Source organism: Photinus pyralis, unplaced genomic scaffold (genome assembly GCF_008802855.1).
Source record: "Photinus pyralis isolate 1611_PpyrPB1 unplaced genomic scaffold, Ppyr1.3 Ppyr1.4_LG7, whole genome shotgun sequence".
Classification (NCBI taxonomy): Eukaryota; Metazoa; Arthropoda; class Insecta; order Coleoptera; family Lampyridae; genus Photinus; species Photinus pyralis.
The window spans coordinates 19,818,844-19,839,856 of NW_022170738.1; the positions used below are offsets into that span (position 1 = coordinate 19,818,844).

Genomic DNA, 21,013 nt, shown 5'->3' on the forward strand with positions numbered 1-21,013 from the left:
ATTCCTTCCACAATGCAAGCCTCGACAGCATAACGAACCAAATATGAGACCAAATAGCAAAAAAGTAGCTGTTAAGATAAAGATCTGAGAGCGACACAGTCGTGTGGATGGACCGACCCCGACGGATCCACGGACGGGGGCATAAAAGTGGCCACAATAGCACATTTTTTTATTTTTGTGGAAATGCGCTAAAACCTTGGCGCTATGTACGCGCAACCCCTTTTCTGTCATATTCAATTTTCTTTTCTTTTATAAGAAGCATCTTCTGTTAAAATGTCTTGTCAATTTGGATAAAGACTACAGTCGGACCGATCGTCGTTGCCCCGATGCGGTGGAGAACCGGCCTTAGCATATATAGAATTGAGAAGCACAATAAATGGCAAAAGTGTAAAATTATGGTACATGAAAAAAATTGATTTTTTGCTAACGAGCGATCAAAAATGAGCGGTGGGCGAGTTGCCTTTGGAAGTTCAACAATACTCATAAAGATCTAGCGGCAACAAAGCAGAGGGGACGGACGGACAACGTGGCCACAATAGCGCATTTTTTGAATATTTGTAGAAATGAGGTAAACAATATTCCGGAGTAGCTTTAAAATCGCGTAAGTATTTTTCACAATTGTTCTTAAAGATTCTTGGAATATTATCTCTGACAATTTGTTCTACTGATTTTATATCATCATCACTTATTTCTGATGAGCTTATTTGATTATCAAAACCAGTAAAAGTTGGGAAGTTTTTTAAATATTCCGGAGAAACACTCCCATTTCTAATTCATATGAAGTAATAATATCTGGTTGCCCCTTCAGTTGCTCTGAGATTGTGAATGATCTATAAAACGACGAAAATAATTTAATTTTTTTTCTTTATAAAATTGTCTTTCTTGGCCATTATGCCAAATGTCTGTATTGCAATACCTAAAGCGAGCGGTAAAGGACTCTCGGAATGGATTGGTTGGCTGTTTTTGATTTTTTAAATTAAAGGGTAGAATAAAAATACTAATTTAATAATCAAATTATGGAAGCCGCGACTAGTTTCGACCAATGGTCATCTTCTGGCTTAAGGAAAATACACAATAAAACTTTTTAAAACATTTAGAAGTACACAATGCAAAATTTGTAAGACAGCATGGGGAAAAAACGATGACAATTAAACAATAACCTTAAAAAAATATCATAATTGAATGTAATCTTATAGTCACATGATGTAAAATTAATTGACTTTTAACATTAAATGAAATCTCGGGCTTAGGTGGAAGACGCCATCGAAGTGATTTAATCAGTCAAAAGGTATCTACGACATCATTACCTATACTGGAGACGAAACCTGGATTTATTCCTTTGAACTGAAATCAAAAGGTTAATCGAGACAATCAATCTTTTCAACTGACTCTAATCCTGTGACGTAAAACTTAATAAATTTTCTAAATTTTATCTATAACTGGAATACTCAGGTAATTACGTTGGCGTGGGTAGGTAATAATAAGATAATACCTGCACAATCAAAAAGTTCATCACATTATATTAACGAGTAGTGTAATTACGTATCTTAATCCTATTGTTAATGGTATATTGCAATGATTAACGGCGAATTAAGCGCTCTTTTGATATTAATAACCTGAATTAAGACCATGTATTTACGTTAAACAAACTCTTTGTTTTAAAACTGATCATTTAAAATCGGCTGATGTTATTCAGAAACCGACTGCATCATCTCATCACTACTTAGGTATATTCTTTTTCAGAATTCGAGAAATAACTTGAGAGTTTGGTAAGCATTCACAGAGAAATTGTGGAAATGGTATTAGTTCTAGAAATTCTTTCAAACATTTTTTTGCTAGAGCTAAATGTATCATTTCCATCCTTTAATTGAAATTTGAAACTAGTAAAAAGGTCTAAGGGGTTAACGTATGTAGTTGGGTCGTCGCACATACACATGATAAAGTAGGTACTAAGTATTTGTCGTACAACCTGCATTTTTATGTACCTACCACTATTGCATTCTGTTTTTATTCCGCGCTCGCAACATTGTTTTCGAAATGTCCATGAACCTAGCAGAGCAAGTTCAGCAGAACACAATCAAACATATTGCATAATTTGGTGCTAATTAAGTGCCCTATTCCCGAATTAAATGCTCCATTTTTTAAATTATTACATGTTTTGCCAGGTTCATATATGAACTCAGCAGAACACTACCTCAAAAAACCAAGAAAATGAAAAGTGAACTAACTATAATTAGGTGCTAATTAAGTGCCCTGTCCCCGAATTAAATGCTCCTTTATGTACCTGGCAAAACGTGATAATTTAAAAAAAAAGCATTTAATTCGGGAATAGGGCACTTAATTAGCACCTAATTAGCACCTCATTATGCAATATGTTTGATTGTGTTCTGCTGACCTTGCTCTGCTAGGTTCATTGATATGTTTTCGAATATCAATCAAACTTATTAGTAGATAAAGCTTTAGTGATAATACGCTACTTTTTTTAATCTCTCAATGACATTTTGATTCTTTTGATCTATAGAATTCTTAGATTTCTAGGGTGTTCTTTGAATGTAGACTTTCAAAAACAAGTTGTTCACAATTTTTTCATCTAAATTCACATATTTTGCACCTTTAGCTCATCAATGTTGTCAGGTGAAGTCGTACCAATAGGTACTCTACCAAATGTCCCTCAAAAAATGAAATGAACGATAGTCAAGTCGGGAGACCCTTGTGGCCATCCTAGGTCACTTCCCTATTTACCAGGATCGTCGATTGAGCCACCGCACAACTGGAGCAAATGCTACTAAGATAGCTATCTAAATCATAAATGGACGCGTGTTTGCAATTTTTGTGATTTATAAAATTACAAAAAATTATAGTCCGTAATTGGGTTTGAAATAAAAGCTTTACATATTTGCATATCAAAATCTATTTCCTATAAACACAAATGCAAACACTTGTCGCTACGTACAAATACTAAGTAACCATAAAATTAACAAAATATTTAACCCAATTTTAGACAAAACCAATCGAGAAACATTACAACCCTTGCGTATATGTTTACGTTTAGAGCGCATCAAATTGAGTCTAGTCTGATCCCTATCTATTGTTATCGATATACCTTCGTCACTAAAAGTGCAAAAGTAAAAATTTCATGTTTCTGGTAATTGAAGTTTGCGTAAAATATGCGGTCTAATGGTACTGACGCCAATTTGTAATGGGTACTTAGTAGGGCGACAGACAGGCAGTTCAGACTAGGCGTCAGAAAGACCCCTGCGGGATTTAACACTTAAAGAAAACAACGGATTATTGTAGGAAACAGCTCGCTTCTTAGCACCTTCATTATACTTCGAAATTTGCATTTACGTTACACGTCTCAGTTACCCCTAGCCTTTTTATACTTTCGCTCAAGTTAAGTAGGTACGTGTCTATGTCGTCTCGTCCATCTTTTGAAGTAATGACAATTACGGTTTGCAGACTCTTATTTTTCGGCGCCTTTTGGGGATTGGATTGGTTAATCTGTTAGCATGATTAAACTGTGTGATTTGTAATGGCCTCTCATCAACAGACTTCTAGGTACCTAATCTCGTTGTCTTTTAAGATTTCCGTTTCGTATTCCACCCTTATTGTTAATTTTGAATTATGAAGTGTCTCTGGGTACTGTGTAGGTAGTATCATGGTAGTATCACCTAGTTTGGAAGAAAAAAAATTGAAAATTATAGGTATGTCGATTTTTAAAAAAATGATCGATATTTAATAAATCGATTTTAGTAAAACGATACTTCCCTATAACTCAAAAACTCAGTGCAGATAAGACGTATAGGTCTAATTTCAACAAATAATTTACGGGTTGCAATATAAAGTGCCTCTAGAGTATGTTTGAAACTGTCACTGGAAACACAATTACGGTTATTATGATCTGGTTGTTCACTTACTACCTATAATAGGTATGGTGTATATAAACTAGAGCGAATAAAACGTTTCTTCCACAAAATAATGGATCGGTATTTAAAATTTCGATTAAGAACTTTTAAATGCAAAAGTTGTACCTACCTTCATCAGAATGTCTATTCACGATCGGCGTCCTATTGAAAAAACCGGCAGTTTTGTCTGTAAGTGCCCAACGACGATTCGATTATTATATGGAAAAGTAATGCAAATAAATTTATCAAAAGTTGTACCGAGTGACCCAATAAGACTGTTCCTTGGCCATATCTCGAGAACCGTTTGTCATATGACCTAGGGGAAAAAAAATTATTCGGTAAATCGGACATGAAGAATCGCTGGAAAATATTTTCAAGTTCTAAAAATGACCAGCAGAGGGCGTAACTGCTATCTTACATTTTAAAATTGCATTTTCTTTAAATTTCGCGTAATAAACGAAAATTTTTTTTCACATTTTTAAACAGAACCAGTTTATCTATCATTTTCGTAAAAACAAAAACTCAGATATTTCAAAAACAAAGATGGTGTGGGGCGTTCAATTGTTTTTGCAATAACCTGCTTGAACTTCTTAACCGTTTGATAGAGTTTAACACATTTGGTATGGTTGAAAAGAGCATTCATTGGGCAATGAGAATCAACCAAAATATAGTTAATTTAGTTGAATCCTTCTCTCTGTTTGATGTGAGCTGTGCTGTGATTGGTTAGTTGAAGTAAGTTAAAAACGGCAATGACAGGTCTCATCATATTGAGTAAATTATTAAAAACTATACTATTCATTCGTAGGTAATTTTCATAGCAATGCAGATCATTAAACTTCAACTCATTTCTGACCATTGCCAATACACCTCGACCAACACCTTCGTTTCTTTTTAGAAGCCATGGCTTTGACCATAACCGTTTTTTCTTGCTAATTTGCCTTTTATAACTATTGTATGTAATTACAGTTAGCCCCAATAGAGATAACATTGCAACCAATTTTTTATTCATTGCTTTATAAATTTGAGATTATCAAAATACAACCTTAAATTTTACTGTAGCTTGAAACACAGAACAAAAACAGTTAGAACAAACTGAGGTGTCTAGTGTGACCACCTAGTTTGAAACTTTCATCAAACTACAGAATTGGGACGTCACTAGTCCAGTTTGATCAAACCAGTTTGTCAAACTGTTTGATACTGTGACATGGGCTTAAAGCTTAAAGAAAAGATTACAAATTCAAAAAACTGCACTTTCTGAATGTAAACACAGCAGAATAATTTACAAATTACGGCTGTTATTATTTTATAATGCATCGTGTTTCATTTATGTTTAATTTTCCAAGGCCTACCTCCTAAAAGTGTAGGGTCCTTTTCCAAACAATCTTTCGCGCCATTGACAAATACCGGAAATAATAATTAATCTCATTTTCCCAATATTTGAGGTTAGGAACGAGATTTGGAAAAACGGTTTTCACTGGCCTTTTTGGGTGTTATTTGGCTACTTTTTTATAAAGAAAAAGTCATATCATTCCATTTGATTTTTTTGGGTTTTTTAGGATTTTGGATCATAGTGTCAAAACTAGCCCCCTGGTGGAGAAGGATTCAACTAAATTAACCATATTTTCTTGTTGCCCAAGGAATGCTATTTTCAACGATACCAAATTTGTTACAATCGGTCAAACGGTTAAGATGTTAAAGCAGGTTATTGCAAAAACAATTGAACGCCCCACACTATCTTTGTTTTTGAAATAACCGAGTTTTTGTTTTTACAAAAATGATAGACAAACTGGTTCTCTTTAAAAATGTGAAAAAATAATGTTTAGTTTATTGTGCGAAATTTTAAGAAAATGCAATTTTAAAATTTAAGATGGCAGTTACGCCCTCTGTTGGTCATTTTTAGAACCTGAAAATATTTTCCAGCGATTCTTCATAACCGATTTGCCCAATAATTTTTTTACCCCTAAGTCATACGGCGAACGGTTCCCAAGATATTGCCGAGGAACAGTCTTATTGGGTCACCCGGTTCACACGAATAGAATTAAATTTTATTCTCATTCTCTTTGGTTACGACCATATGAAACAAAACATTAACAAAATCAAAGAAAAAAGTCAAAGTAGTGTGCAAACAATCCAAATGTTTAACCATTGTATAGTTTAACTATAACTGCACGAAATTTTAACATACCCTGTACAACAAAACGGCTCTTCTAATTATATCTATGGTAATACAATTATACAACATAACCTCACACAGAATTTCAAACATCCTTATTAATGCATAGTCCTTTTTTAAATGATTTCATACGAAGAGAGCACAGACGATGTCATGTGGAATGAAGAAAGCCTTTCAAGTAAAGAAGGTTTAGATATGCTGCAAAACAAAGTCAATTGCAGTTTGGAAGGACGACTGACTAAGACGCTCCAAAAAAATGTTTGTGATAATGAAAATTGTACTTTTATTTATGTTTCTATTAAAGTGTTGTTATTACAATGCCATAAAATGTGGACACATCGAAACCTACAAATGGTTGGTAAACTTAAAATTGACAATGATGTTCGATTATACTCACTATACAATGAAAAGGATTTCGTTTTGCTATATTTATGTTCGAATGCACTTAAACATACAGTTAATGCTCAAATGTACGCGCTAGTTTATGGATTTCCCAAATTCTATGTGAACAACGAAGACAATAATAAACATACAACTGTTATGGTACATGTTACTAGCTTGGTGAAATTAGACAATCTATCAACAGCTCAGAAAATGGAAAGCCATTTATGTAAATTTAGAAATTAATTCACCAATAAATTTTGCATATCTGCAGTGATTTCTTTAGCATCTGGTTTACTTGGGCCCGTCTGCATCTCCCCTTGACTTAGCCGTGCACAAGCCTTTTTGTGGACGAACCAATGTAACCTTTGGCATTCTCTATCACAATATTGCACCACTTTACATTTTGAACATTTTTTACTCGGCTTTTCTTCGCCACATGTACTGCACAGTGGAATGTTGTCAACAAATCCTCGTTGGCCGTTAATTGCAGATACCACGACACTAATTGCCGACGGTGGATCTTTGGCAGTTAAACTCGCTACCATTTGTCTAAATAACGTGCATTCCCGAAAGGGAAAGCTACGTACACAATCCCGCAAAAATGCATCCATGTAATCTAAGTTGCCGTCCTTGCTAAGCTTCAGAAAATTGCGACTCAATACTTCGACGACATCAAACTTCTTTTCGCTTTCTTCTTTCGCGGCGTGATTTTTGTGTATCTTCGACACTTCCTTAACTGTGTAGCTTAAGTGGTGATATTTAAAAGCCATAACTTCATTTGTGTCAGTCCCCCTTTTCATCTCGTGCTCGCACATTAATTCCAGCACATTGGATACTTCATGTAAATGGTCCATAAGACCAGCAAATCGATGTAAATTTAAAGCGATCCGTATCGGATTTACATTGATTTGCATGACAAATTTATGAAAGCTTTCCGTTAAGAATGGTGGAAGATGGGGTTTAGTTTGTTGTCCCTGAAGTGTGGTATAATGTTCGATTTCCGATTTCGGTATAAAATTGTTAATTGTGGATACACAGTTGTGATTGCCAACAAAGGCTGCCATTTGTGAAGGAGTTCTTCCAACAGTATTTATTACGTGCGATTTAGCACCTGCTAAAAGAAGTAAGGCGCACACTTCTGCATTTCCCGACAATCCTGCAAAATGTAAGGCGGTGTATCCATGCTGGTGTTGACAAAGATTCACATCTGCGCCCTAAAGCGAATGAATTAGTTTTGCAAAGTTTTAGCAAGTGATTTTACGTACTCGATCAAGAAATAACTGCACCATCTCTTTGTTGCCTTTGTATGCTGCATGTTGCAGTGGGGTCATCATATTTTCATCCACAATGTTAACATCTTCCTGCACTACGAGTAATGTTTTAAGGAGCTCCACGTCATTATTTGTAATAGCTGTAAAGATCTTTTTCTCGGTTTCAGATATATTGGTACTCATTTTTGATAACTAGCACGAGGTTTCCAACTTTAAAGTATCAATAAATAAATGTTTCACAAAATTGTGGTTATGTCCGTAGTGGTTAGGTTGGGGTAGTGTATCCGCAACGGCTCTTCTGTTGAACAGTGTGTGAAATAGGTATATGTTATACAGAGTGGCGCATATAAAACGATCCACCTACTAAGTGGCTTCATACTTTGCGATTTTCATTGAGAGATCTGTGTACATAAGGTAGGCAACAAACAACGCTACCTCAAAAACGGTTTTTGACACGTTTCGGCCCCCAAAAATTAACTTGAACAAAATTGAAAGGCAGCATAATGCGCATACTTGGGCACATTTTTATTTTTAAAAAAGTATCCTCGATTCCGGCGCCCTCTTAATAATTATGTCCATCCTTCGTGCAATATAGTCTATAATACTCTTTCTTTTTACTTATCATATGTAAACTCTTTTTCCTACGACTCATTGAAAATGACATATGTCGTACGATTATGTTTACTTGAAAATTGACAAATTTCGCTCACTTTAAAACAAAATGTAACGGAAAACAAAACGCACCCGTGTGATTTGCTTTCTCATAAGATCGACCATAATTATATTAGAAAGCAAATCGCATGTTACGTTTTGCTTTCGTAGCAGTCTAATCTTCTTGTAACATCAACGTAGTAGGCGTACGTCAAACTCTAAAATTGCGATTATTTTATTCTTGAGTTCATTCGCTTGTGCTACGCATTTAATTCCTTACTTAATTGTAATGGTGAAAAGTGATTCTTCCATGGATGTAGAGTGTACTCCACCCAACATCAGGGAAGAGGCAAAATCCACTACACTCGAATTACTACCAACTAAATTGCGGCTGAGGTATGAAAAGTAGCGTACGTCTAATAATATTAGTAAATTTCTTGCAGAAACTCCAAACGACACGTACCTCTTTGCTAAAGTAATTATAACAATAGTTCGTTAAAGAGAAATTGAATCTATTTCGTATTTTTAGATAGTTTTAGTAGTTGGTTCGAAATAAAACTTTTGTTTCATTATGTAAGTAGATTTTTGGTTGTATGGAGAGTCGTAGGAAAAATAGTGTACAGTACATGACTCGTTTGAAAGCCACTTTTCACACGAGATCGGTGCATCGGTGACGTCATGTGACGTCACTAGTTCAGTTTAATCAAACCAGTTTGTCAAACTGTTTGATAATGTGACATGGGCTTTAAATGCCGCAAATAGAAGATGCGCATACGGGCAGCGATGGTCCCATTTTGAAAATACTCAAAATATATCACCAGCATATTAAATGCTTCTTGGTTAGAAATCGGCATTTCAGAAAAGATTACAAATTCAAAAAACTGCACTTTCTGAATGTAAACAGCAAAATAATTTACAAATTACGGCTGTTATTATTTTATAATGCATCGTGTTTCATTTGTTTAATTTTCCCAGGCCTACCTAAATGTGTAGGGTCCTTTTCTTTCGCGGCATCGACAAATACCGGAAATACATAAAAAGTAAATTAAGATACAATTTAAGCATTTTTATTAATTATAATTAATTAATCTCATTTTCCCAATATTTGAGTTTAGGAACGAGATTTTGAAAAACGGTTTTCACTGGCCTCTTTGGATGTTATTTGGCTACTTTTTCATAAATTCATTTTTTTAATTTTTTTAGGATTTTGGGTCATAGTGTCAAAGCTAGTCCCCTGGCGGAGAAGGATTCAACTAAATTAACTATATTTTGGTTGATTCTCATTGCCCAAGGAATGCTCTTTTCAACCATACGGAATTTGTTAAAATTGCTCAAACGAAGTTAAAGCAGGTTATTGCAAAAACAATTAAACGCCCCGCACCATCTTTGTTTTTGAAATAACTGAGTTTTTGTTTTTACGAAAATGATTGATAAACTGGTTCTCTTTAAAAATGTGAAAAATTTTGTTTAAGTTTATTATGCGAAATTAAAGAAAGTGCAATTTTAAAATTTAAGATGGCAGTTACGCCCTCATTTTTAAAACTTGAAAATATTTTCCAGCGATTCTTCATGACCGATTTACCCAATAATATTTTTTACCCCTAAGTCATATGACGAACGGTTCTCGAGATATGGCCGAAGAACCGTCTTATTGGGTCACCCGGTACAAGCGAAGAATCAATTTTTGACATTTTGTCTGAATGACTCTGAAATTAGCGATTTGATTAAAAGTCGGCAATTGTGTCATTAATTATATAATGTATATTTTTTTAAATTTAAGCTGAAGAGATCGGTTGCCTGTTGGCTTGGCAGAAGAGAAAAGGGGATATAAAAATTCGTTTCTATTGTATCCCTGCTGTTTTCAGAAAATATGATTTTGAAAAATTAAGGCCAACTTCCCAAGAGCACCAGAAAATTTCTCTAATAAATTTCCAAACTGTTAATGTTTAATTGTGTACCTACCTTCTTCAAAATTCAGTGTACCTCAATGTACTAAAATTTGTTTCAATTATTCGCGATGTAGATTAAAAGTGAGACCTCTGGTGGTAGCACATTCAACTTGGTAATCAATACAGTTGGGAGAAAACCGCCATTTTGATGGCTTTTTTTTTAATTTATAATGGCCAAAAGTACCTAATCAATATTGTAGTAATTATGGCTCTAAAAGTAAATCCACTTGCTTAAAGCGTCACCTATTAACACATAACAATTGCGTCCCTATAAAGTAGAAGTGTTACTTTTTTTTGAAACTCCTTCAAACAAAATTATTCTTAGCACAGCACGCCCTGCATCTAGCCCCGCATACAACTATTTTGCCTGTCCCTGTATATATTCCCACTTATGCGCGGCGCAAGTTTAAGTTATTCATTGCTGTGAAAGCTTTCGTTGAAGGCAAACATTGCCTTTGTGATTTACCTAGTTAACCCACCCAAAATCTGTCATTGCTATCGAAAAAAAATTACTGTGGGTATCACAGATACATACCACCCGCACACCTGCCCATGCGCGATTCTACCTTTTTGTGCCTAAGAATATATGTATCAAATTTGGTTCTAATCGGTTCAGCCGGAAATGAGACTTTGACACACTTCCGCATGCGCGATTCTGCCCAAAAGTTTTTTAACTCTTCTTTTTATTTCTAAACGCATGCGTACCAAATTTGGTTCAATTGTTTAGTCGGAAATGAGAGTACAGACGGACCGACAAGGGACAAACCGATATCATCGAGATTTTGTTTGATTCGGATTCCTGGTGTATTTCCGCAAAATAGTAGGAGGTCGTATTATTTTACCCTAATGCAACTAACGTGCGGGTGGTAAATAGGCAACTATCGCTTATCGCCTTAGTTTCATTATTGCTGCTTCTCAGAAGATCTAATTCCAAACAACAACAAGTAAAGTCCTTTTGCTCATTCCTTTCGTAATCATTCATATGTTATAGCACCTATACATGTGCCGTATAGATTCACTAAATCAAGATTAGAATCAATTTACTTTATTTGTATTTTTAGCAATGAACACGCTAATCATTGGTGTTGATATATTCTTTCAACATCCCTTTTATACGAAAAGATTAGCAAACATTACATATGTATATAGTCTATAAAAAAATATCGAAACCTTTCAGGTAGGATAGAATTAAGGGCTTTTGTTTTCAAGTCTAAAAAACGACATGATAAACTCAATTCACTTTAAAATTAGTACAACTTCACTTAAAAACATGTTGGAATTATCTATGTTTACAAACCGCTTCCAAATTCATTCGCCATTTGTAATTTGCACTTTCGGAAAATACGGTCCCAAAAAATTACGGTCAATTATTTCACGAGACCACCAGATAAACATTGAATAAGATATTTATAAAGTGGTGTACGGGTAAGGTTTCTGGGGTAACTGCTGGTTCTAAAAAGAAATAACGGTTCGGTTCTGCGCATTTTTTTCGGTCCATAACGGTTATTTTCGATTCTAGTTTTTCAGAAAGTATGGCATTCAAAAAATTCATTAAAACAACGCGATTTGTTAATTAATAGATGTGAAGCAAATGTCATGAATGCCAAAACCAAAAGTGTAGCTAATTTATAACGACAAGGGGAATCAAGGAGAAAGAGGGAAATATGTATATTTACACTTAATTTATTACTAAAAAACAAAAAAATTTATTTTCTAAAACCTCGGCCCTCCTTTTTTTTTAGTAGTGGCTAAATTAGCGCCACCGCCACCCGTAATGCCTTCAATTTCGACACCTTATTAAAAATTTATAATCCACCGATGGCAATCGTAGAGTAATATTTTATCTATTTTCAGGACGTGGTTACCGGCGCGTCCTTCAACTTCCAATAACCTGTTAAAACCGAAAAGAACCGAAAAAAGTAATATGGGTTCCGGTTCTCAATACGTTTCCATTGCTGAAGGAATAACGGTTTCGGTTCGGTTTTCGGTCCAGAAAAAAATACCGGTTTAGGTCCGGTTTTCGGTTCTTTTTCGGTCCGGTCCGGGTCCCTGGTTTTAGTACGACTCCATTGCATTTTAAAGAAGGGATAATAATATTTTGGATAACAAGTATGGAATAAGAATTTTTTTCTATGATGGTAATTATCGCTCGAGTAGATCATGGTGTCGACCCAATACAGATAGGGGCGCTTAATTCAGCATCATTTAGAATAAAAGTCAATCTTGGTATCCCTTAAGGTTTAGATCAATGAGTGCTTGCAACTGCGATTACCCCTAAAATAAAAACTTCGTACAAATTCTATGGATGTAATAAAAAAATCATTACGTAAAATAATCTTTTATATAAAGTAAATAGAGAAAATTATCGGTAATGGCTGGTACCGACAATTTTTTAACAGGATGTGTTTCATTACATTGGTGATATAAATCTCGATTATCATATTAAACGTAAACGATTATCAATACAGAATTACACTAATTAATTACTTAAGTTATGGAAGATATACGTTCTATAACTACCTCTAAGTACCTATGGAGTAATTAAATGGCTGATTAGTTACTCCATGCTTTAACCTATACCCTAATTAATGCTTAGGTATATTAAAGTACAAAAATCTGTCTATGTGCTTGCTAAAAGGTGAAGCATTACCTTTCATTTTCTTACGTTATTATCTTTTACTACAGCAGTTCCAAAATGATGTTCATTACTTAATAAGTATCACATTCATAACAATTTTGGCATCTAATCGTTGAATTTTTTCGCAAACATACAAATATAGAGGTACATAGGTATGTGAAAATGAAGTAAGTTTAATACGTGTCAACGTTTAAATGCTTTAGTATTGCTACATAACACAATAGTCTAAAAGAGTTTACATTTTTATTATCTACTATGTACTTAATCGCTGTAACCACCTTGATTAATTAATTTCATATTACAAGTAACAGTTTTTTTTGCAAACTGTCATGCATTTATGGCTGTTAATGCATTTCAGTTTGCAGGTTAAGAAAGCATTACTCGCTTTCATGCTATTCAGTACGTATAGTACCCTATATACTTACTTAGGTCGACTTTAACTATGTTTAAAATACATTCATTGTGTATATTTTGTGTATAATTACTTTTAAAGCTTATTATGATTACGATGATAGCAATTTTCTATAGATACACGTTATTGGCCTATTACATACCTACCTATCTACCTAGGCTGAAAACTTATAAATACCTATGGTGTCAATACGTCTACAACAGTAAAGCTGTAATATTTAAAAAAAAATGTCTAAACATAATAAACATCAAATCTAGTCGATTTAGTTTCAACTCACACTTCTGCTGCTGGGGTTTGGGGACTTGTTGGTGTTTCTGGAGATGCGAGCCTTACCTGTGTGCTTTCTGATTGAACAACGCCGTTTATTGTATTTCCCAGTTGAGTGTCGCGCCAGGGTGTTGTTAAAATCCTTAGCCTCTGAAAACAATCGTATATACCCGTTGGTATCTAAACTATTGCCAAAAAGGGTTTCTCGTGTTTACCGTTTGGTGAAAGTAGTAGCATATTGTCAATTTAGCTCACCTTATAGCACGATCCTGGCGTTCTTATGATTTTAATTATGGCAACTGTGGGGATCATTGCCACCGAGGATCCGGCAATGAACCATCCGAGTACATTTGCCCAATTCGGATAGACGTAATCTTCATAGCTTAAAGGTTCGTATCCCAGCAACCCGTATACTATGATAAATATCAAAAACAGCGGTGCCGCAAATCTCCAACAGAATCTCCAGTAAATACCAGGCGAAAATCCTATCATGTCCTTAATATCATCACAGAATCGTTGAGTACCTGTTTGTGAAATGTAATTACAAAATGTCATTCCCAGACGCCTTACCATAAATCCACGACACAGCAATCGCCTCGAAAAATACCGCAAATAGCATTGAGTAACCGGCCGCGTATCGATCGAGAAGATGGAAAAAGTAAAAGCCACCCTGTGAACATGACGCTAACCCAACGACAAAGTACAAACTGAACAAGCAAGCAACGAACAGCTCTCTGTTCCTTCCAATTTTAGGAAACTCATCACTTAACGCGGTAATAATAGCTTCCGATCCACCAAACTGAAAAATGTTCAAATAGTTCATAGGAAAACACCAAAAAAAACATACCGAGCTATCCAGTCCAAGCGTCAATAGCATCATAAAAAATATCAGCGCCCAAAATATACTCCCTGGCATGGTCGCTATTGCTGCCGGGTACACTACGAACACTAACCCAGGTCCCTCGGTCGCCACTTCTTGAATCGGCCGTCCAGCCGAATTCGCCATATAACCGAGGACCGAGAAAATCACAAATCCGGCCACGAAACTAGTTGCTGAATTAATTACGCTGGTCAAGAGAGCATCCCTGGAAAGGAAGGGTAGTAGCAAATTCGCAAATTAAAAGAGGGCATACTTGTAAACGTTGTTGTGGTATTTATTGTACGAAGCGTACGCTAGGAGTACGCCGAACCCTGGTCCCAAGGAAAAAAATACTTGGGTTGCGGCGTCAACCCATACCTAAAACAGTATCTAGTTATTAATGTTTTTCGGTGCACCCTTTTGATTTAACGATACGCATAAAAGCTCGTGTACTCAATTCTTTTAATGATAATTTAGAGCAGAGCTAGGCTACCAATATACGTGTTTAAAAGAACTCACTGAGCCGTAGAGATTGTTACCATCTATATATGTCCTTATTTTTCAATTCGATTTCTACTCTTACCTCCGCTTTGGTTATCACGGAAAAATTCGGATTAAGATAATATTTGATTCCCTCCGCCGATCCTGGTAAAGTCACCCCTCTGATTAAAAGTATGAGTAAGACCGCATACGGAAACAGTGCTGTAAACCAAACAACTTTCCCAGAAGTGGAGATGCCCTTCCACAAGGAAAAGTAGCAAATTACGTAGACTGCCAGTAAACATAAAGCTATATCCCATTTAATCGCGCCAAGATCGTGTAGACCCTCACTTCGGTGTAGTTCCAAAATTGCGCGGCTACAAAAATAAAAATCCATAATCTTAATGTAAAGCATTTTAAATTAATCCTTACTTAAAGTATTCGGAGGCGGCAGAGGCAAATCTTGATTCTGCGACAGGAAGGCCGTCTACCATTAGTGTTGTATTATTATATTCCGAGGAGTTTCTAGATGGAAAATCGAACTGAAACAAGAGTTTAGAATTTTTAATTAATCTTTGACGTTAAGTATATCTACTTAGGAGTTCTTTTTGAATATAACTAAGCACTTTAAACTTATAATATCTAATCAATAATCCGAAAATATTTCCTTACAGGCCTACAGTTTGGCGTGTTCCAGGGGTTATCGCAAGTTGTCCAAGGGAGCATACTTGTAAAGGATGCAAAGAAAAAACGTAATGCCCAGGCGATAATGACGTTGTAGTAGAAGTCAACGTAGAATGCAATTAAAACAACTGCGTAACCAATACCTGAAATAAAAAATCGTTTAATTGAAAATTGAATCACAAACTACTATTCACTACCCATTTAAATTAACATATAGATACGAGTATTTTATGTTTTGACGATAGAAAATAATTAAAAGGTTCCAATAAATCACATAGAATACGTTGTTTCTAATACAAACCGCTTAATAAAAGAACGCAGTACCTACCGCCCAAATTTAAAAGGTTAGAATTTAATTTCTGTTAGTAGAGCTTCGAATGTAATTTCCAGCTTTTATGAAAGGATTGATGAGGCCGATGAAGTGATAATGAGCTCTATCGCGGTGGCCACGTGACTAAAGCGGCGTTGATATTAGCGGCATTTGGAACGGTAGTAACATAAGATGCCGGAGCGTTCGAATAAATGCGATTCCCATATCATCGAGGTAAGGAAAGTGTCTAGTGTTGGGAGCGTAATTCTATTTGTTAGTGTATACTTCTATGCGAGTGAGCAATTATTCTATACGTCCAATAGATTTGCTTTTCGTTCCAAGATTCCGCCAAGGATTCGTTGGTCCTAGGGCGACGTTTAACCTCCCGTTAAACAGAGGTCAATCGTGGTTATATTTGGTGAATGAATCCAGTGGTTAGAAGAAGGTAAAGAAAATTTTTATTGATTTTAAATGTTGATATATGTCAATATTTTGCATTTTCAGGTTTAGAGAAAATAGGTTTCCTAAAATTCCCTGAAATGTAATCACCGTTACATGAGTTACGAGCCGACCATTTTTTTTGTTTTTCTTTAATCAATACCATAGTCTGATATGAATTTATTAAATATGGCCGTTCTCCCAACGTTAGTAGTTATTAGAAACTACCGGGTATCATCTTCGGTAGGTATTGTTTCGGCGATCTAATGCATAGGCGATAGATAGATATTGCCTAGTTATTCGTCCAGATGTTGTATTAGAATTAGTTCTTGGCTTGGACTAACAGAGCTCCTATTTTCGAAAACCAGAACCTTGTCTCTTCTAAATTTCGCATGATTTTCACCACGCTCTTCATGGTTTTATCGCTCGCTTACCATCTTGGCCTGTTCAATAAATAAGTCAAAGTTTCGTTCGAAGGCCCCAGAACGTTAATGCCCTTCAGGTCTTTCACTATCTGACTTTGTTTTTAGAGCTTACCGAATAACAGACACAATGGTTAAGTCTCATGTGAATCCAACTAGCTTCACCCCCTTTGGCATAAGCCAATTCAGTCTTTCAGTGGAACTAGCATCGTCCCCTGTGGTACTCCTGCCGTGCTGGTCAATTCATATGCCTGTCCTTTCGTGGCTGAGCGCCAGAGCGGAGTACATGCGGAAACTCTGCGGAACACATATTAGTAATACGAGAGTCTTTTCCCTGTTTTGATCCCTAAAAGGCGCTTGATTATTTTCTGAATCCGCTTCGCAGTGAATCAGGATATAACACACTTCTGCTTTCGCTTCCGCAAGTGGGAAAGTTATGCATATTTTTCACTTCCGCTATTTGATAACGGAAGTATACCGCAGTTTTTCAAATCTGGCATGGTACGCTGTGCGCTCTGATTGGTCGAAGGCACGTGACGTGAGTCATAGACGGGGTTTGTCAGCCGAGCGGGCCATCAGACTTGTCACGATTTGTTTGTATTTGTTTATCAATTCGTGCGATTTATCCTTAGACCATATAGTACATGGACTGCTAATTGTAACGAAAATATAGTCAAGGACATCGCCTGGGTATGTGAGTTTCAGGGTAAACGAGTCTATCCGAAGTTGTCCGATTAGACACGATTTGAGACTGTCAACCTATAAATTAACAAACGTCAATTAATTAATCGCCTAGATATGCCAAAAAAAAGCAAACTTATTGCGATTTGTGGACGTATAGAAGATAATCAGGAGGATTGAAATCTTCCCGTACTACGCGGTTACTATAAAAGCTACTCTTTACGCGATCCGAGTAGTGTTCATACGACTTTAGTTTACCCTGAGATTCACATACCCACGACTACAGTGCCCTCTATCCGTGACCATCCATTTTGTATTCAAAGCATAGGGCTAATAGCAGTCCATGTACTATATGGTCTAAGGTTTTATCGCACAGTTTAATAAATTAAACTATTTATTCTAGTGTTGATAAAATTTATACTAGTAGTTACACTTCGCTTCTGCTTCCGCTTCAATAATTCCGACTCCCAATAATAATCTTGCGATGCCATTAAACGATCTAGGTCTAGGGAGGAAGATTTATTTATTTATTTATTTATTTATTTATTTATTTATTTATTTATTTATTTATTTATTTATTTATTTATTTATTTATTTATTTATTTATTGGATGCCATTGGAGTTAATTATTTTAGGTAAAAAAATTAAGCTTGAAAGTTTTATCACGAGGAGTTCCTCGGGGATCTATCCTTGGACCATTGTTGTTTAATATCTATACTGTAACAAACGGATGATATAAAATTTTATCATTCATTTCATTTTATGTACCGGATTAGGAACCCGCTCTTCAAAAGTATAATTCGTACGTACTTAGCCAACATAATGTTAGACTAAATCCAACAAAGACTGTATCTATCGTTTTCGGCACAGAATACGATTGCAATTTCCTTTTAAAAGACGTATCAAAATGAGAAAGATTAATAAATCCGAAGTTACCAACCCAAGTCTCATGATGGACAACAGCTTCTGATTTACATCGCAAATTAGTAAATATGTAAAGCAAGCTAACGTAAATTTAAAATTGATTTATCTTCATCGTCGCTATTTGACACAAAACACAAAGACAAAGGTAATTTACATATTACTCTCAGATTTATCAATCGTGCCTCACGTTCCACATTGAAAATAAGATTCAACGCGTACAAAATAGTAGGTACTAGCACTAGCTAACAGAAAGCTAGAAAAATCGGAAATATGTAACTGCAAACTGCTCTGTTGATTTCCTAAAATGGCCACTCCTCCTTATTGACGAACTCCAAGCGAGTTCATAATTTTGCGGTGTCTGTCCATCTGTCCGTCCGTCCGTCTGTCAGTTAGCACGATATCTCGAAAACGAATGGTCCGATTTCGATGAAATTTTGCAGGTGGATTCTTTATCATATTTGTCGATCGGAGTTCTTGAATTGACAATGTACAACATTCACAGTGCCCAAGCACAAGGATCCGTACATAAGCACCTGACATGAGCACTATGCACGAGCACCAAGCACTAGTACCGGGCATAAGCACCAAGTACGAGCACCGGACATGAGCACCAAGCCTTGCCACCCTTGCTTGAAAAAGCTATTTATGAATGGACTTTCTTTATATCAAGTAGCCAAACTGTACGACAACATAGTTTTGAAAGTTTTTGGAAGGCATTCAGTTTTGACGGCGTGAGGCATTCAGGTCGTAAGAAGTATTACGGGTAAGAATTCCAGGATTCACTAGGAGTTGTGGTAATATTCAGGAAGAACGATAATCGCGTTAATTAGTGCGAGATCGGTATGGAGGAAATGAATTGACGAATTATAAGTATACGCATAACCAATCAAACGGTCGTGTTCATTCTCTGACTAAACCGAATGTGGAGTCTACGGAGATAAAATTGTGAATTAATTGATTGACGTAAAATTTCCCTCGCATTCGGAAACAGAGGTTGGAACCCATATGAATTATAGGGTCCGGTTCCGCACTACTAGCAACCACTAACGTTAAATCTATAAGCTTCAGAACTAAATTTTAAGACCTGGGAGAGGCGGCGACGCCAGGCATATGTCAAAGTTTCAAGTTTCAAGTTTCAAGCAATATGAAACGGATTTCTCTCTCACAACGCGCAGCATATTTACTCTATGTCGTACAAGAGCACTGAAAAATACCGATTCCAAGACCGATTCTTTATTGGCACTAATAATAACGATAGGTACCGGTATCGGTTTTCGTTATTTTAACTTTTTGAATAACGGTTCCGGTTTCAAATGAAGGGCCCATAAATGAAATCGGTTCCGGTTTCGGTACCGCTTATTTTCGGTTCCGGTTCCAACTCCTGGTCGCAAATAAACAGAGACGGGGATGGCATTCATTCATTTACGGGTAACTTGAACGCTGACGTTGCCTTTCTTGCTAACAGTTCACGAACCTTCGATCTGAGTATGACGGAAACTTTCAGACTCTGTTTTTGTGTAACCATTGCTGAGAAAAAACCGATTCGTCTTCATAAAAAATTCACAGATTTCGCAATCCCTGCAACCATCGGAGACATTAGAAATGATAACCGTATACCTAACCTATAAAACCATATGTAAAACACAAATAACCCTTGTTCATACGGAATCACTTAAACTATTATGTCTAACGGAGTTTGGTGCTACAAACTGGCAACAAGCGGTTTTAGATTAATTCGACCCCGCTGAAAACGATGCACCCCTGTTTTCAGACCCGATTTTGGCATTTAAGTCCCTAAATCCAAGATGGCGACCATTTTTCGGCCATTTCGAGCCCCCAAGGCACGCCGCTGAATGTTTTGGGTAAGCTTTACGGGTAGAATCACATGTAGTACACACGACGGCACCGTTTAGGCACACTTTTGTATTCATATTAGGGACCTAAATGCCAAAATGCCGGTTAAAAACGTCAAAAATTCGTTGTTTTTTTTTCTTTCATTTACCGGACTTATGACGTTAATTACTATTTTTGAAACTACTTTAGAAACAACTACTTTGGCCTCTAAAAAGAGCGAAGAAATAGTTATTTGTATAACAAGTTTTGAAAGTGATACTTTCGCTTCGCCCTCATTAATCAACCTGCAAATTCATGAAAAACAGACACTTTCAACACGTGTTGTACACAAAATTTTTTGGCATAGTGATCCTTAAGAACCCCTAATTGAATAATATCATTGACATTTGCGATTTACTGTCACTCAAAAATTGAGCTATCGGTCATAGACAGGACTAAACGCCATGGAAACGCATAGTAAAAATGGTGAAAAAAAGTACTACTTGCTATACCTACGATTTAAAAAAAAAGTCCGGAAATTAGATAACTATGCAAAAAATGTGATTTTCCTCTCTAGTGAGGAAAGTAAAACACAATTGCTACGTTAATCTTAATCATGACATTCAATTTAAAATTGAAACATACATACATTGCTATGTGCCAAACTTCATTATTGCATACGATAATCTTTCAATTTTGATTGCAATTTCAGAAAAAAATATGTGTAAAATA

The 21,013-nt window shown here is 35.9% G+C and overlaps 2 protein-coding genes and 1 long non-coding RNA gene across 3 annotated transcripts in view; 1 reads left to right on the forward strand and 2 right to left on the reverse strand.

Annotated features, from left to right (window-relative positions):
- Positions 1-6,146: 6,146 nt before the first annotated feature.
- On the forward strand, positions 6,147-6,732 carry LOC116176852. Its single transcript, XR_004146533.1, has 2 exons — positions 6,147-6,336; positions 6,383-6,732. It is a non-coding gene; the product is annotated as an uncharacterized LOC116176852 (long non-coding RNA).
- Positions 6,487-8,029, reverse strand: LOC116176839 (ankyrin repeat and MYND domain-containing protein 2). The gene is made up of 2 exons (XM_031495649.1): positions 7,728-8,029; positions 6,487-7,676 (listed from the first exon to the last, which is right to left on the reverse strand). Exons 1-2 carry the CDS (start codon positions 7,914-7,916, stop codon positions 6,702-6,704), a joined length of 1,164 nt encoding a protein of 387 aa, XP_031351509.1. The 5' UTR covers positions 7,917-8,029; the 3' UTR covers positions 6,487-6,701.
- Positions 8,030-12,726: 4,697 nt separating this feature from the next.
- LOC116176837 (sodium-dependent dopamine transporter) overlaps positions 12,727-21,013 on the reverse strand; it is a 36,836-nt gene continuing 28,549 nt past the window's right edge. The window contains exons 4-11 of the mRNA XM_031495647.1: positions 15,662-15,816; positions 15,422-15,531; positions 15,093-15,366; positions 14,784-14,887; positions 14,498-14,735; positions 14,221-14,449; positions 13,906-14,174; positions 12,727-13,800 (exon numbers count right to left, since the gene is read on the reverse strand). Of these exons, the coding sequence (XP_031351507.1) occupies positions 13,657-13,800; positions 13,906-14,174; positions 14,221-14,449; positions 14,498-14,735; positions 14,784-14,887; positions 15,093-15,366; positions 15,422-15,531; positions 15,662-15,816 (1,523 nt within the window). The 3' untranslated portion in view covers positions 12,727-13,656. The remainder of the gene's footprint in view (positions 13,801-13,905; positions 14,175-14,220; positions 14,450-14,497; positions 14,736-14,783; positions 14,888-15,092; positions 15,367-15,421; positions 15,532-15,661; positions 15,817-21,013) is intronic.

What these genes read in the sequence shown, in the direction of transcription:
- LOC116176839 (XM_031495649.1), bottom strand. Translation starts at nt 7,916, where the DNA reads ATGAGTACCAATATATCTGAAACCGAGAAAAAGATCTTTACAGCTATT. An exon ending in TGCAGTTATTTCTTGATCGA is followed by an intron (nt 7,677 to 7,727) that starts GTACGTAAAATC and finishes CATTCGCTTTAG; the next exon opens with GGCGCAGATGTGAATCTTTG.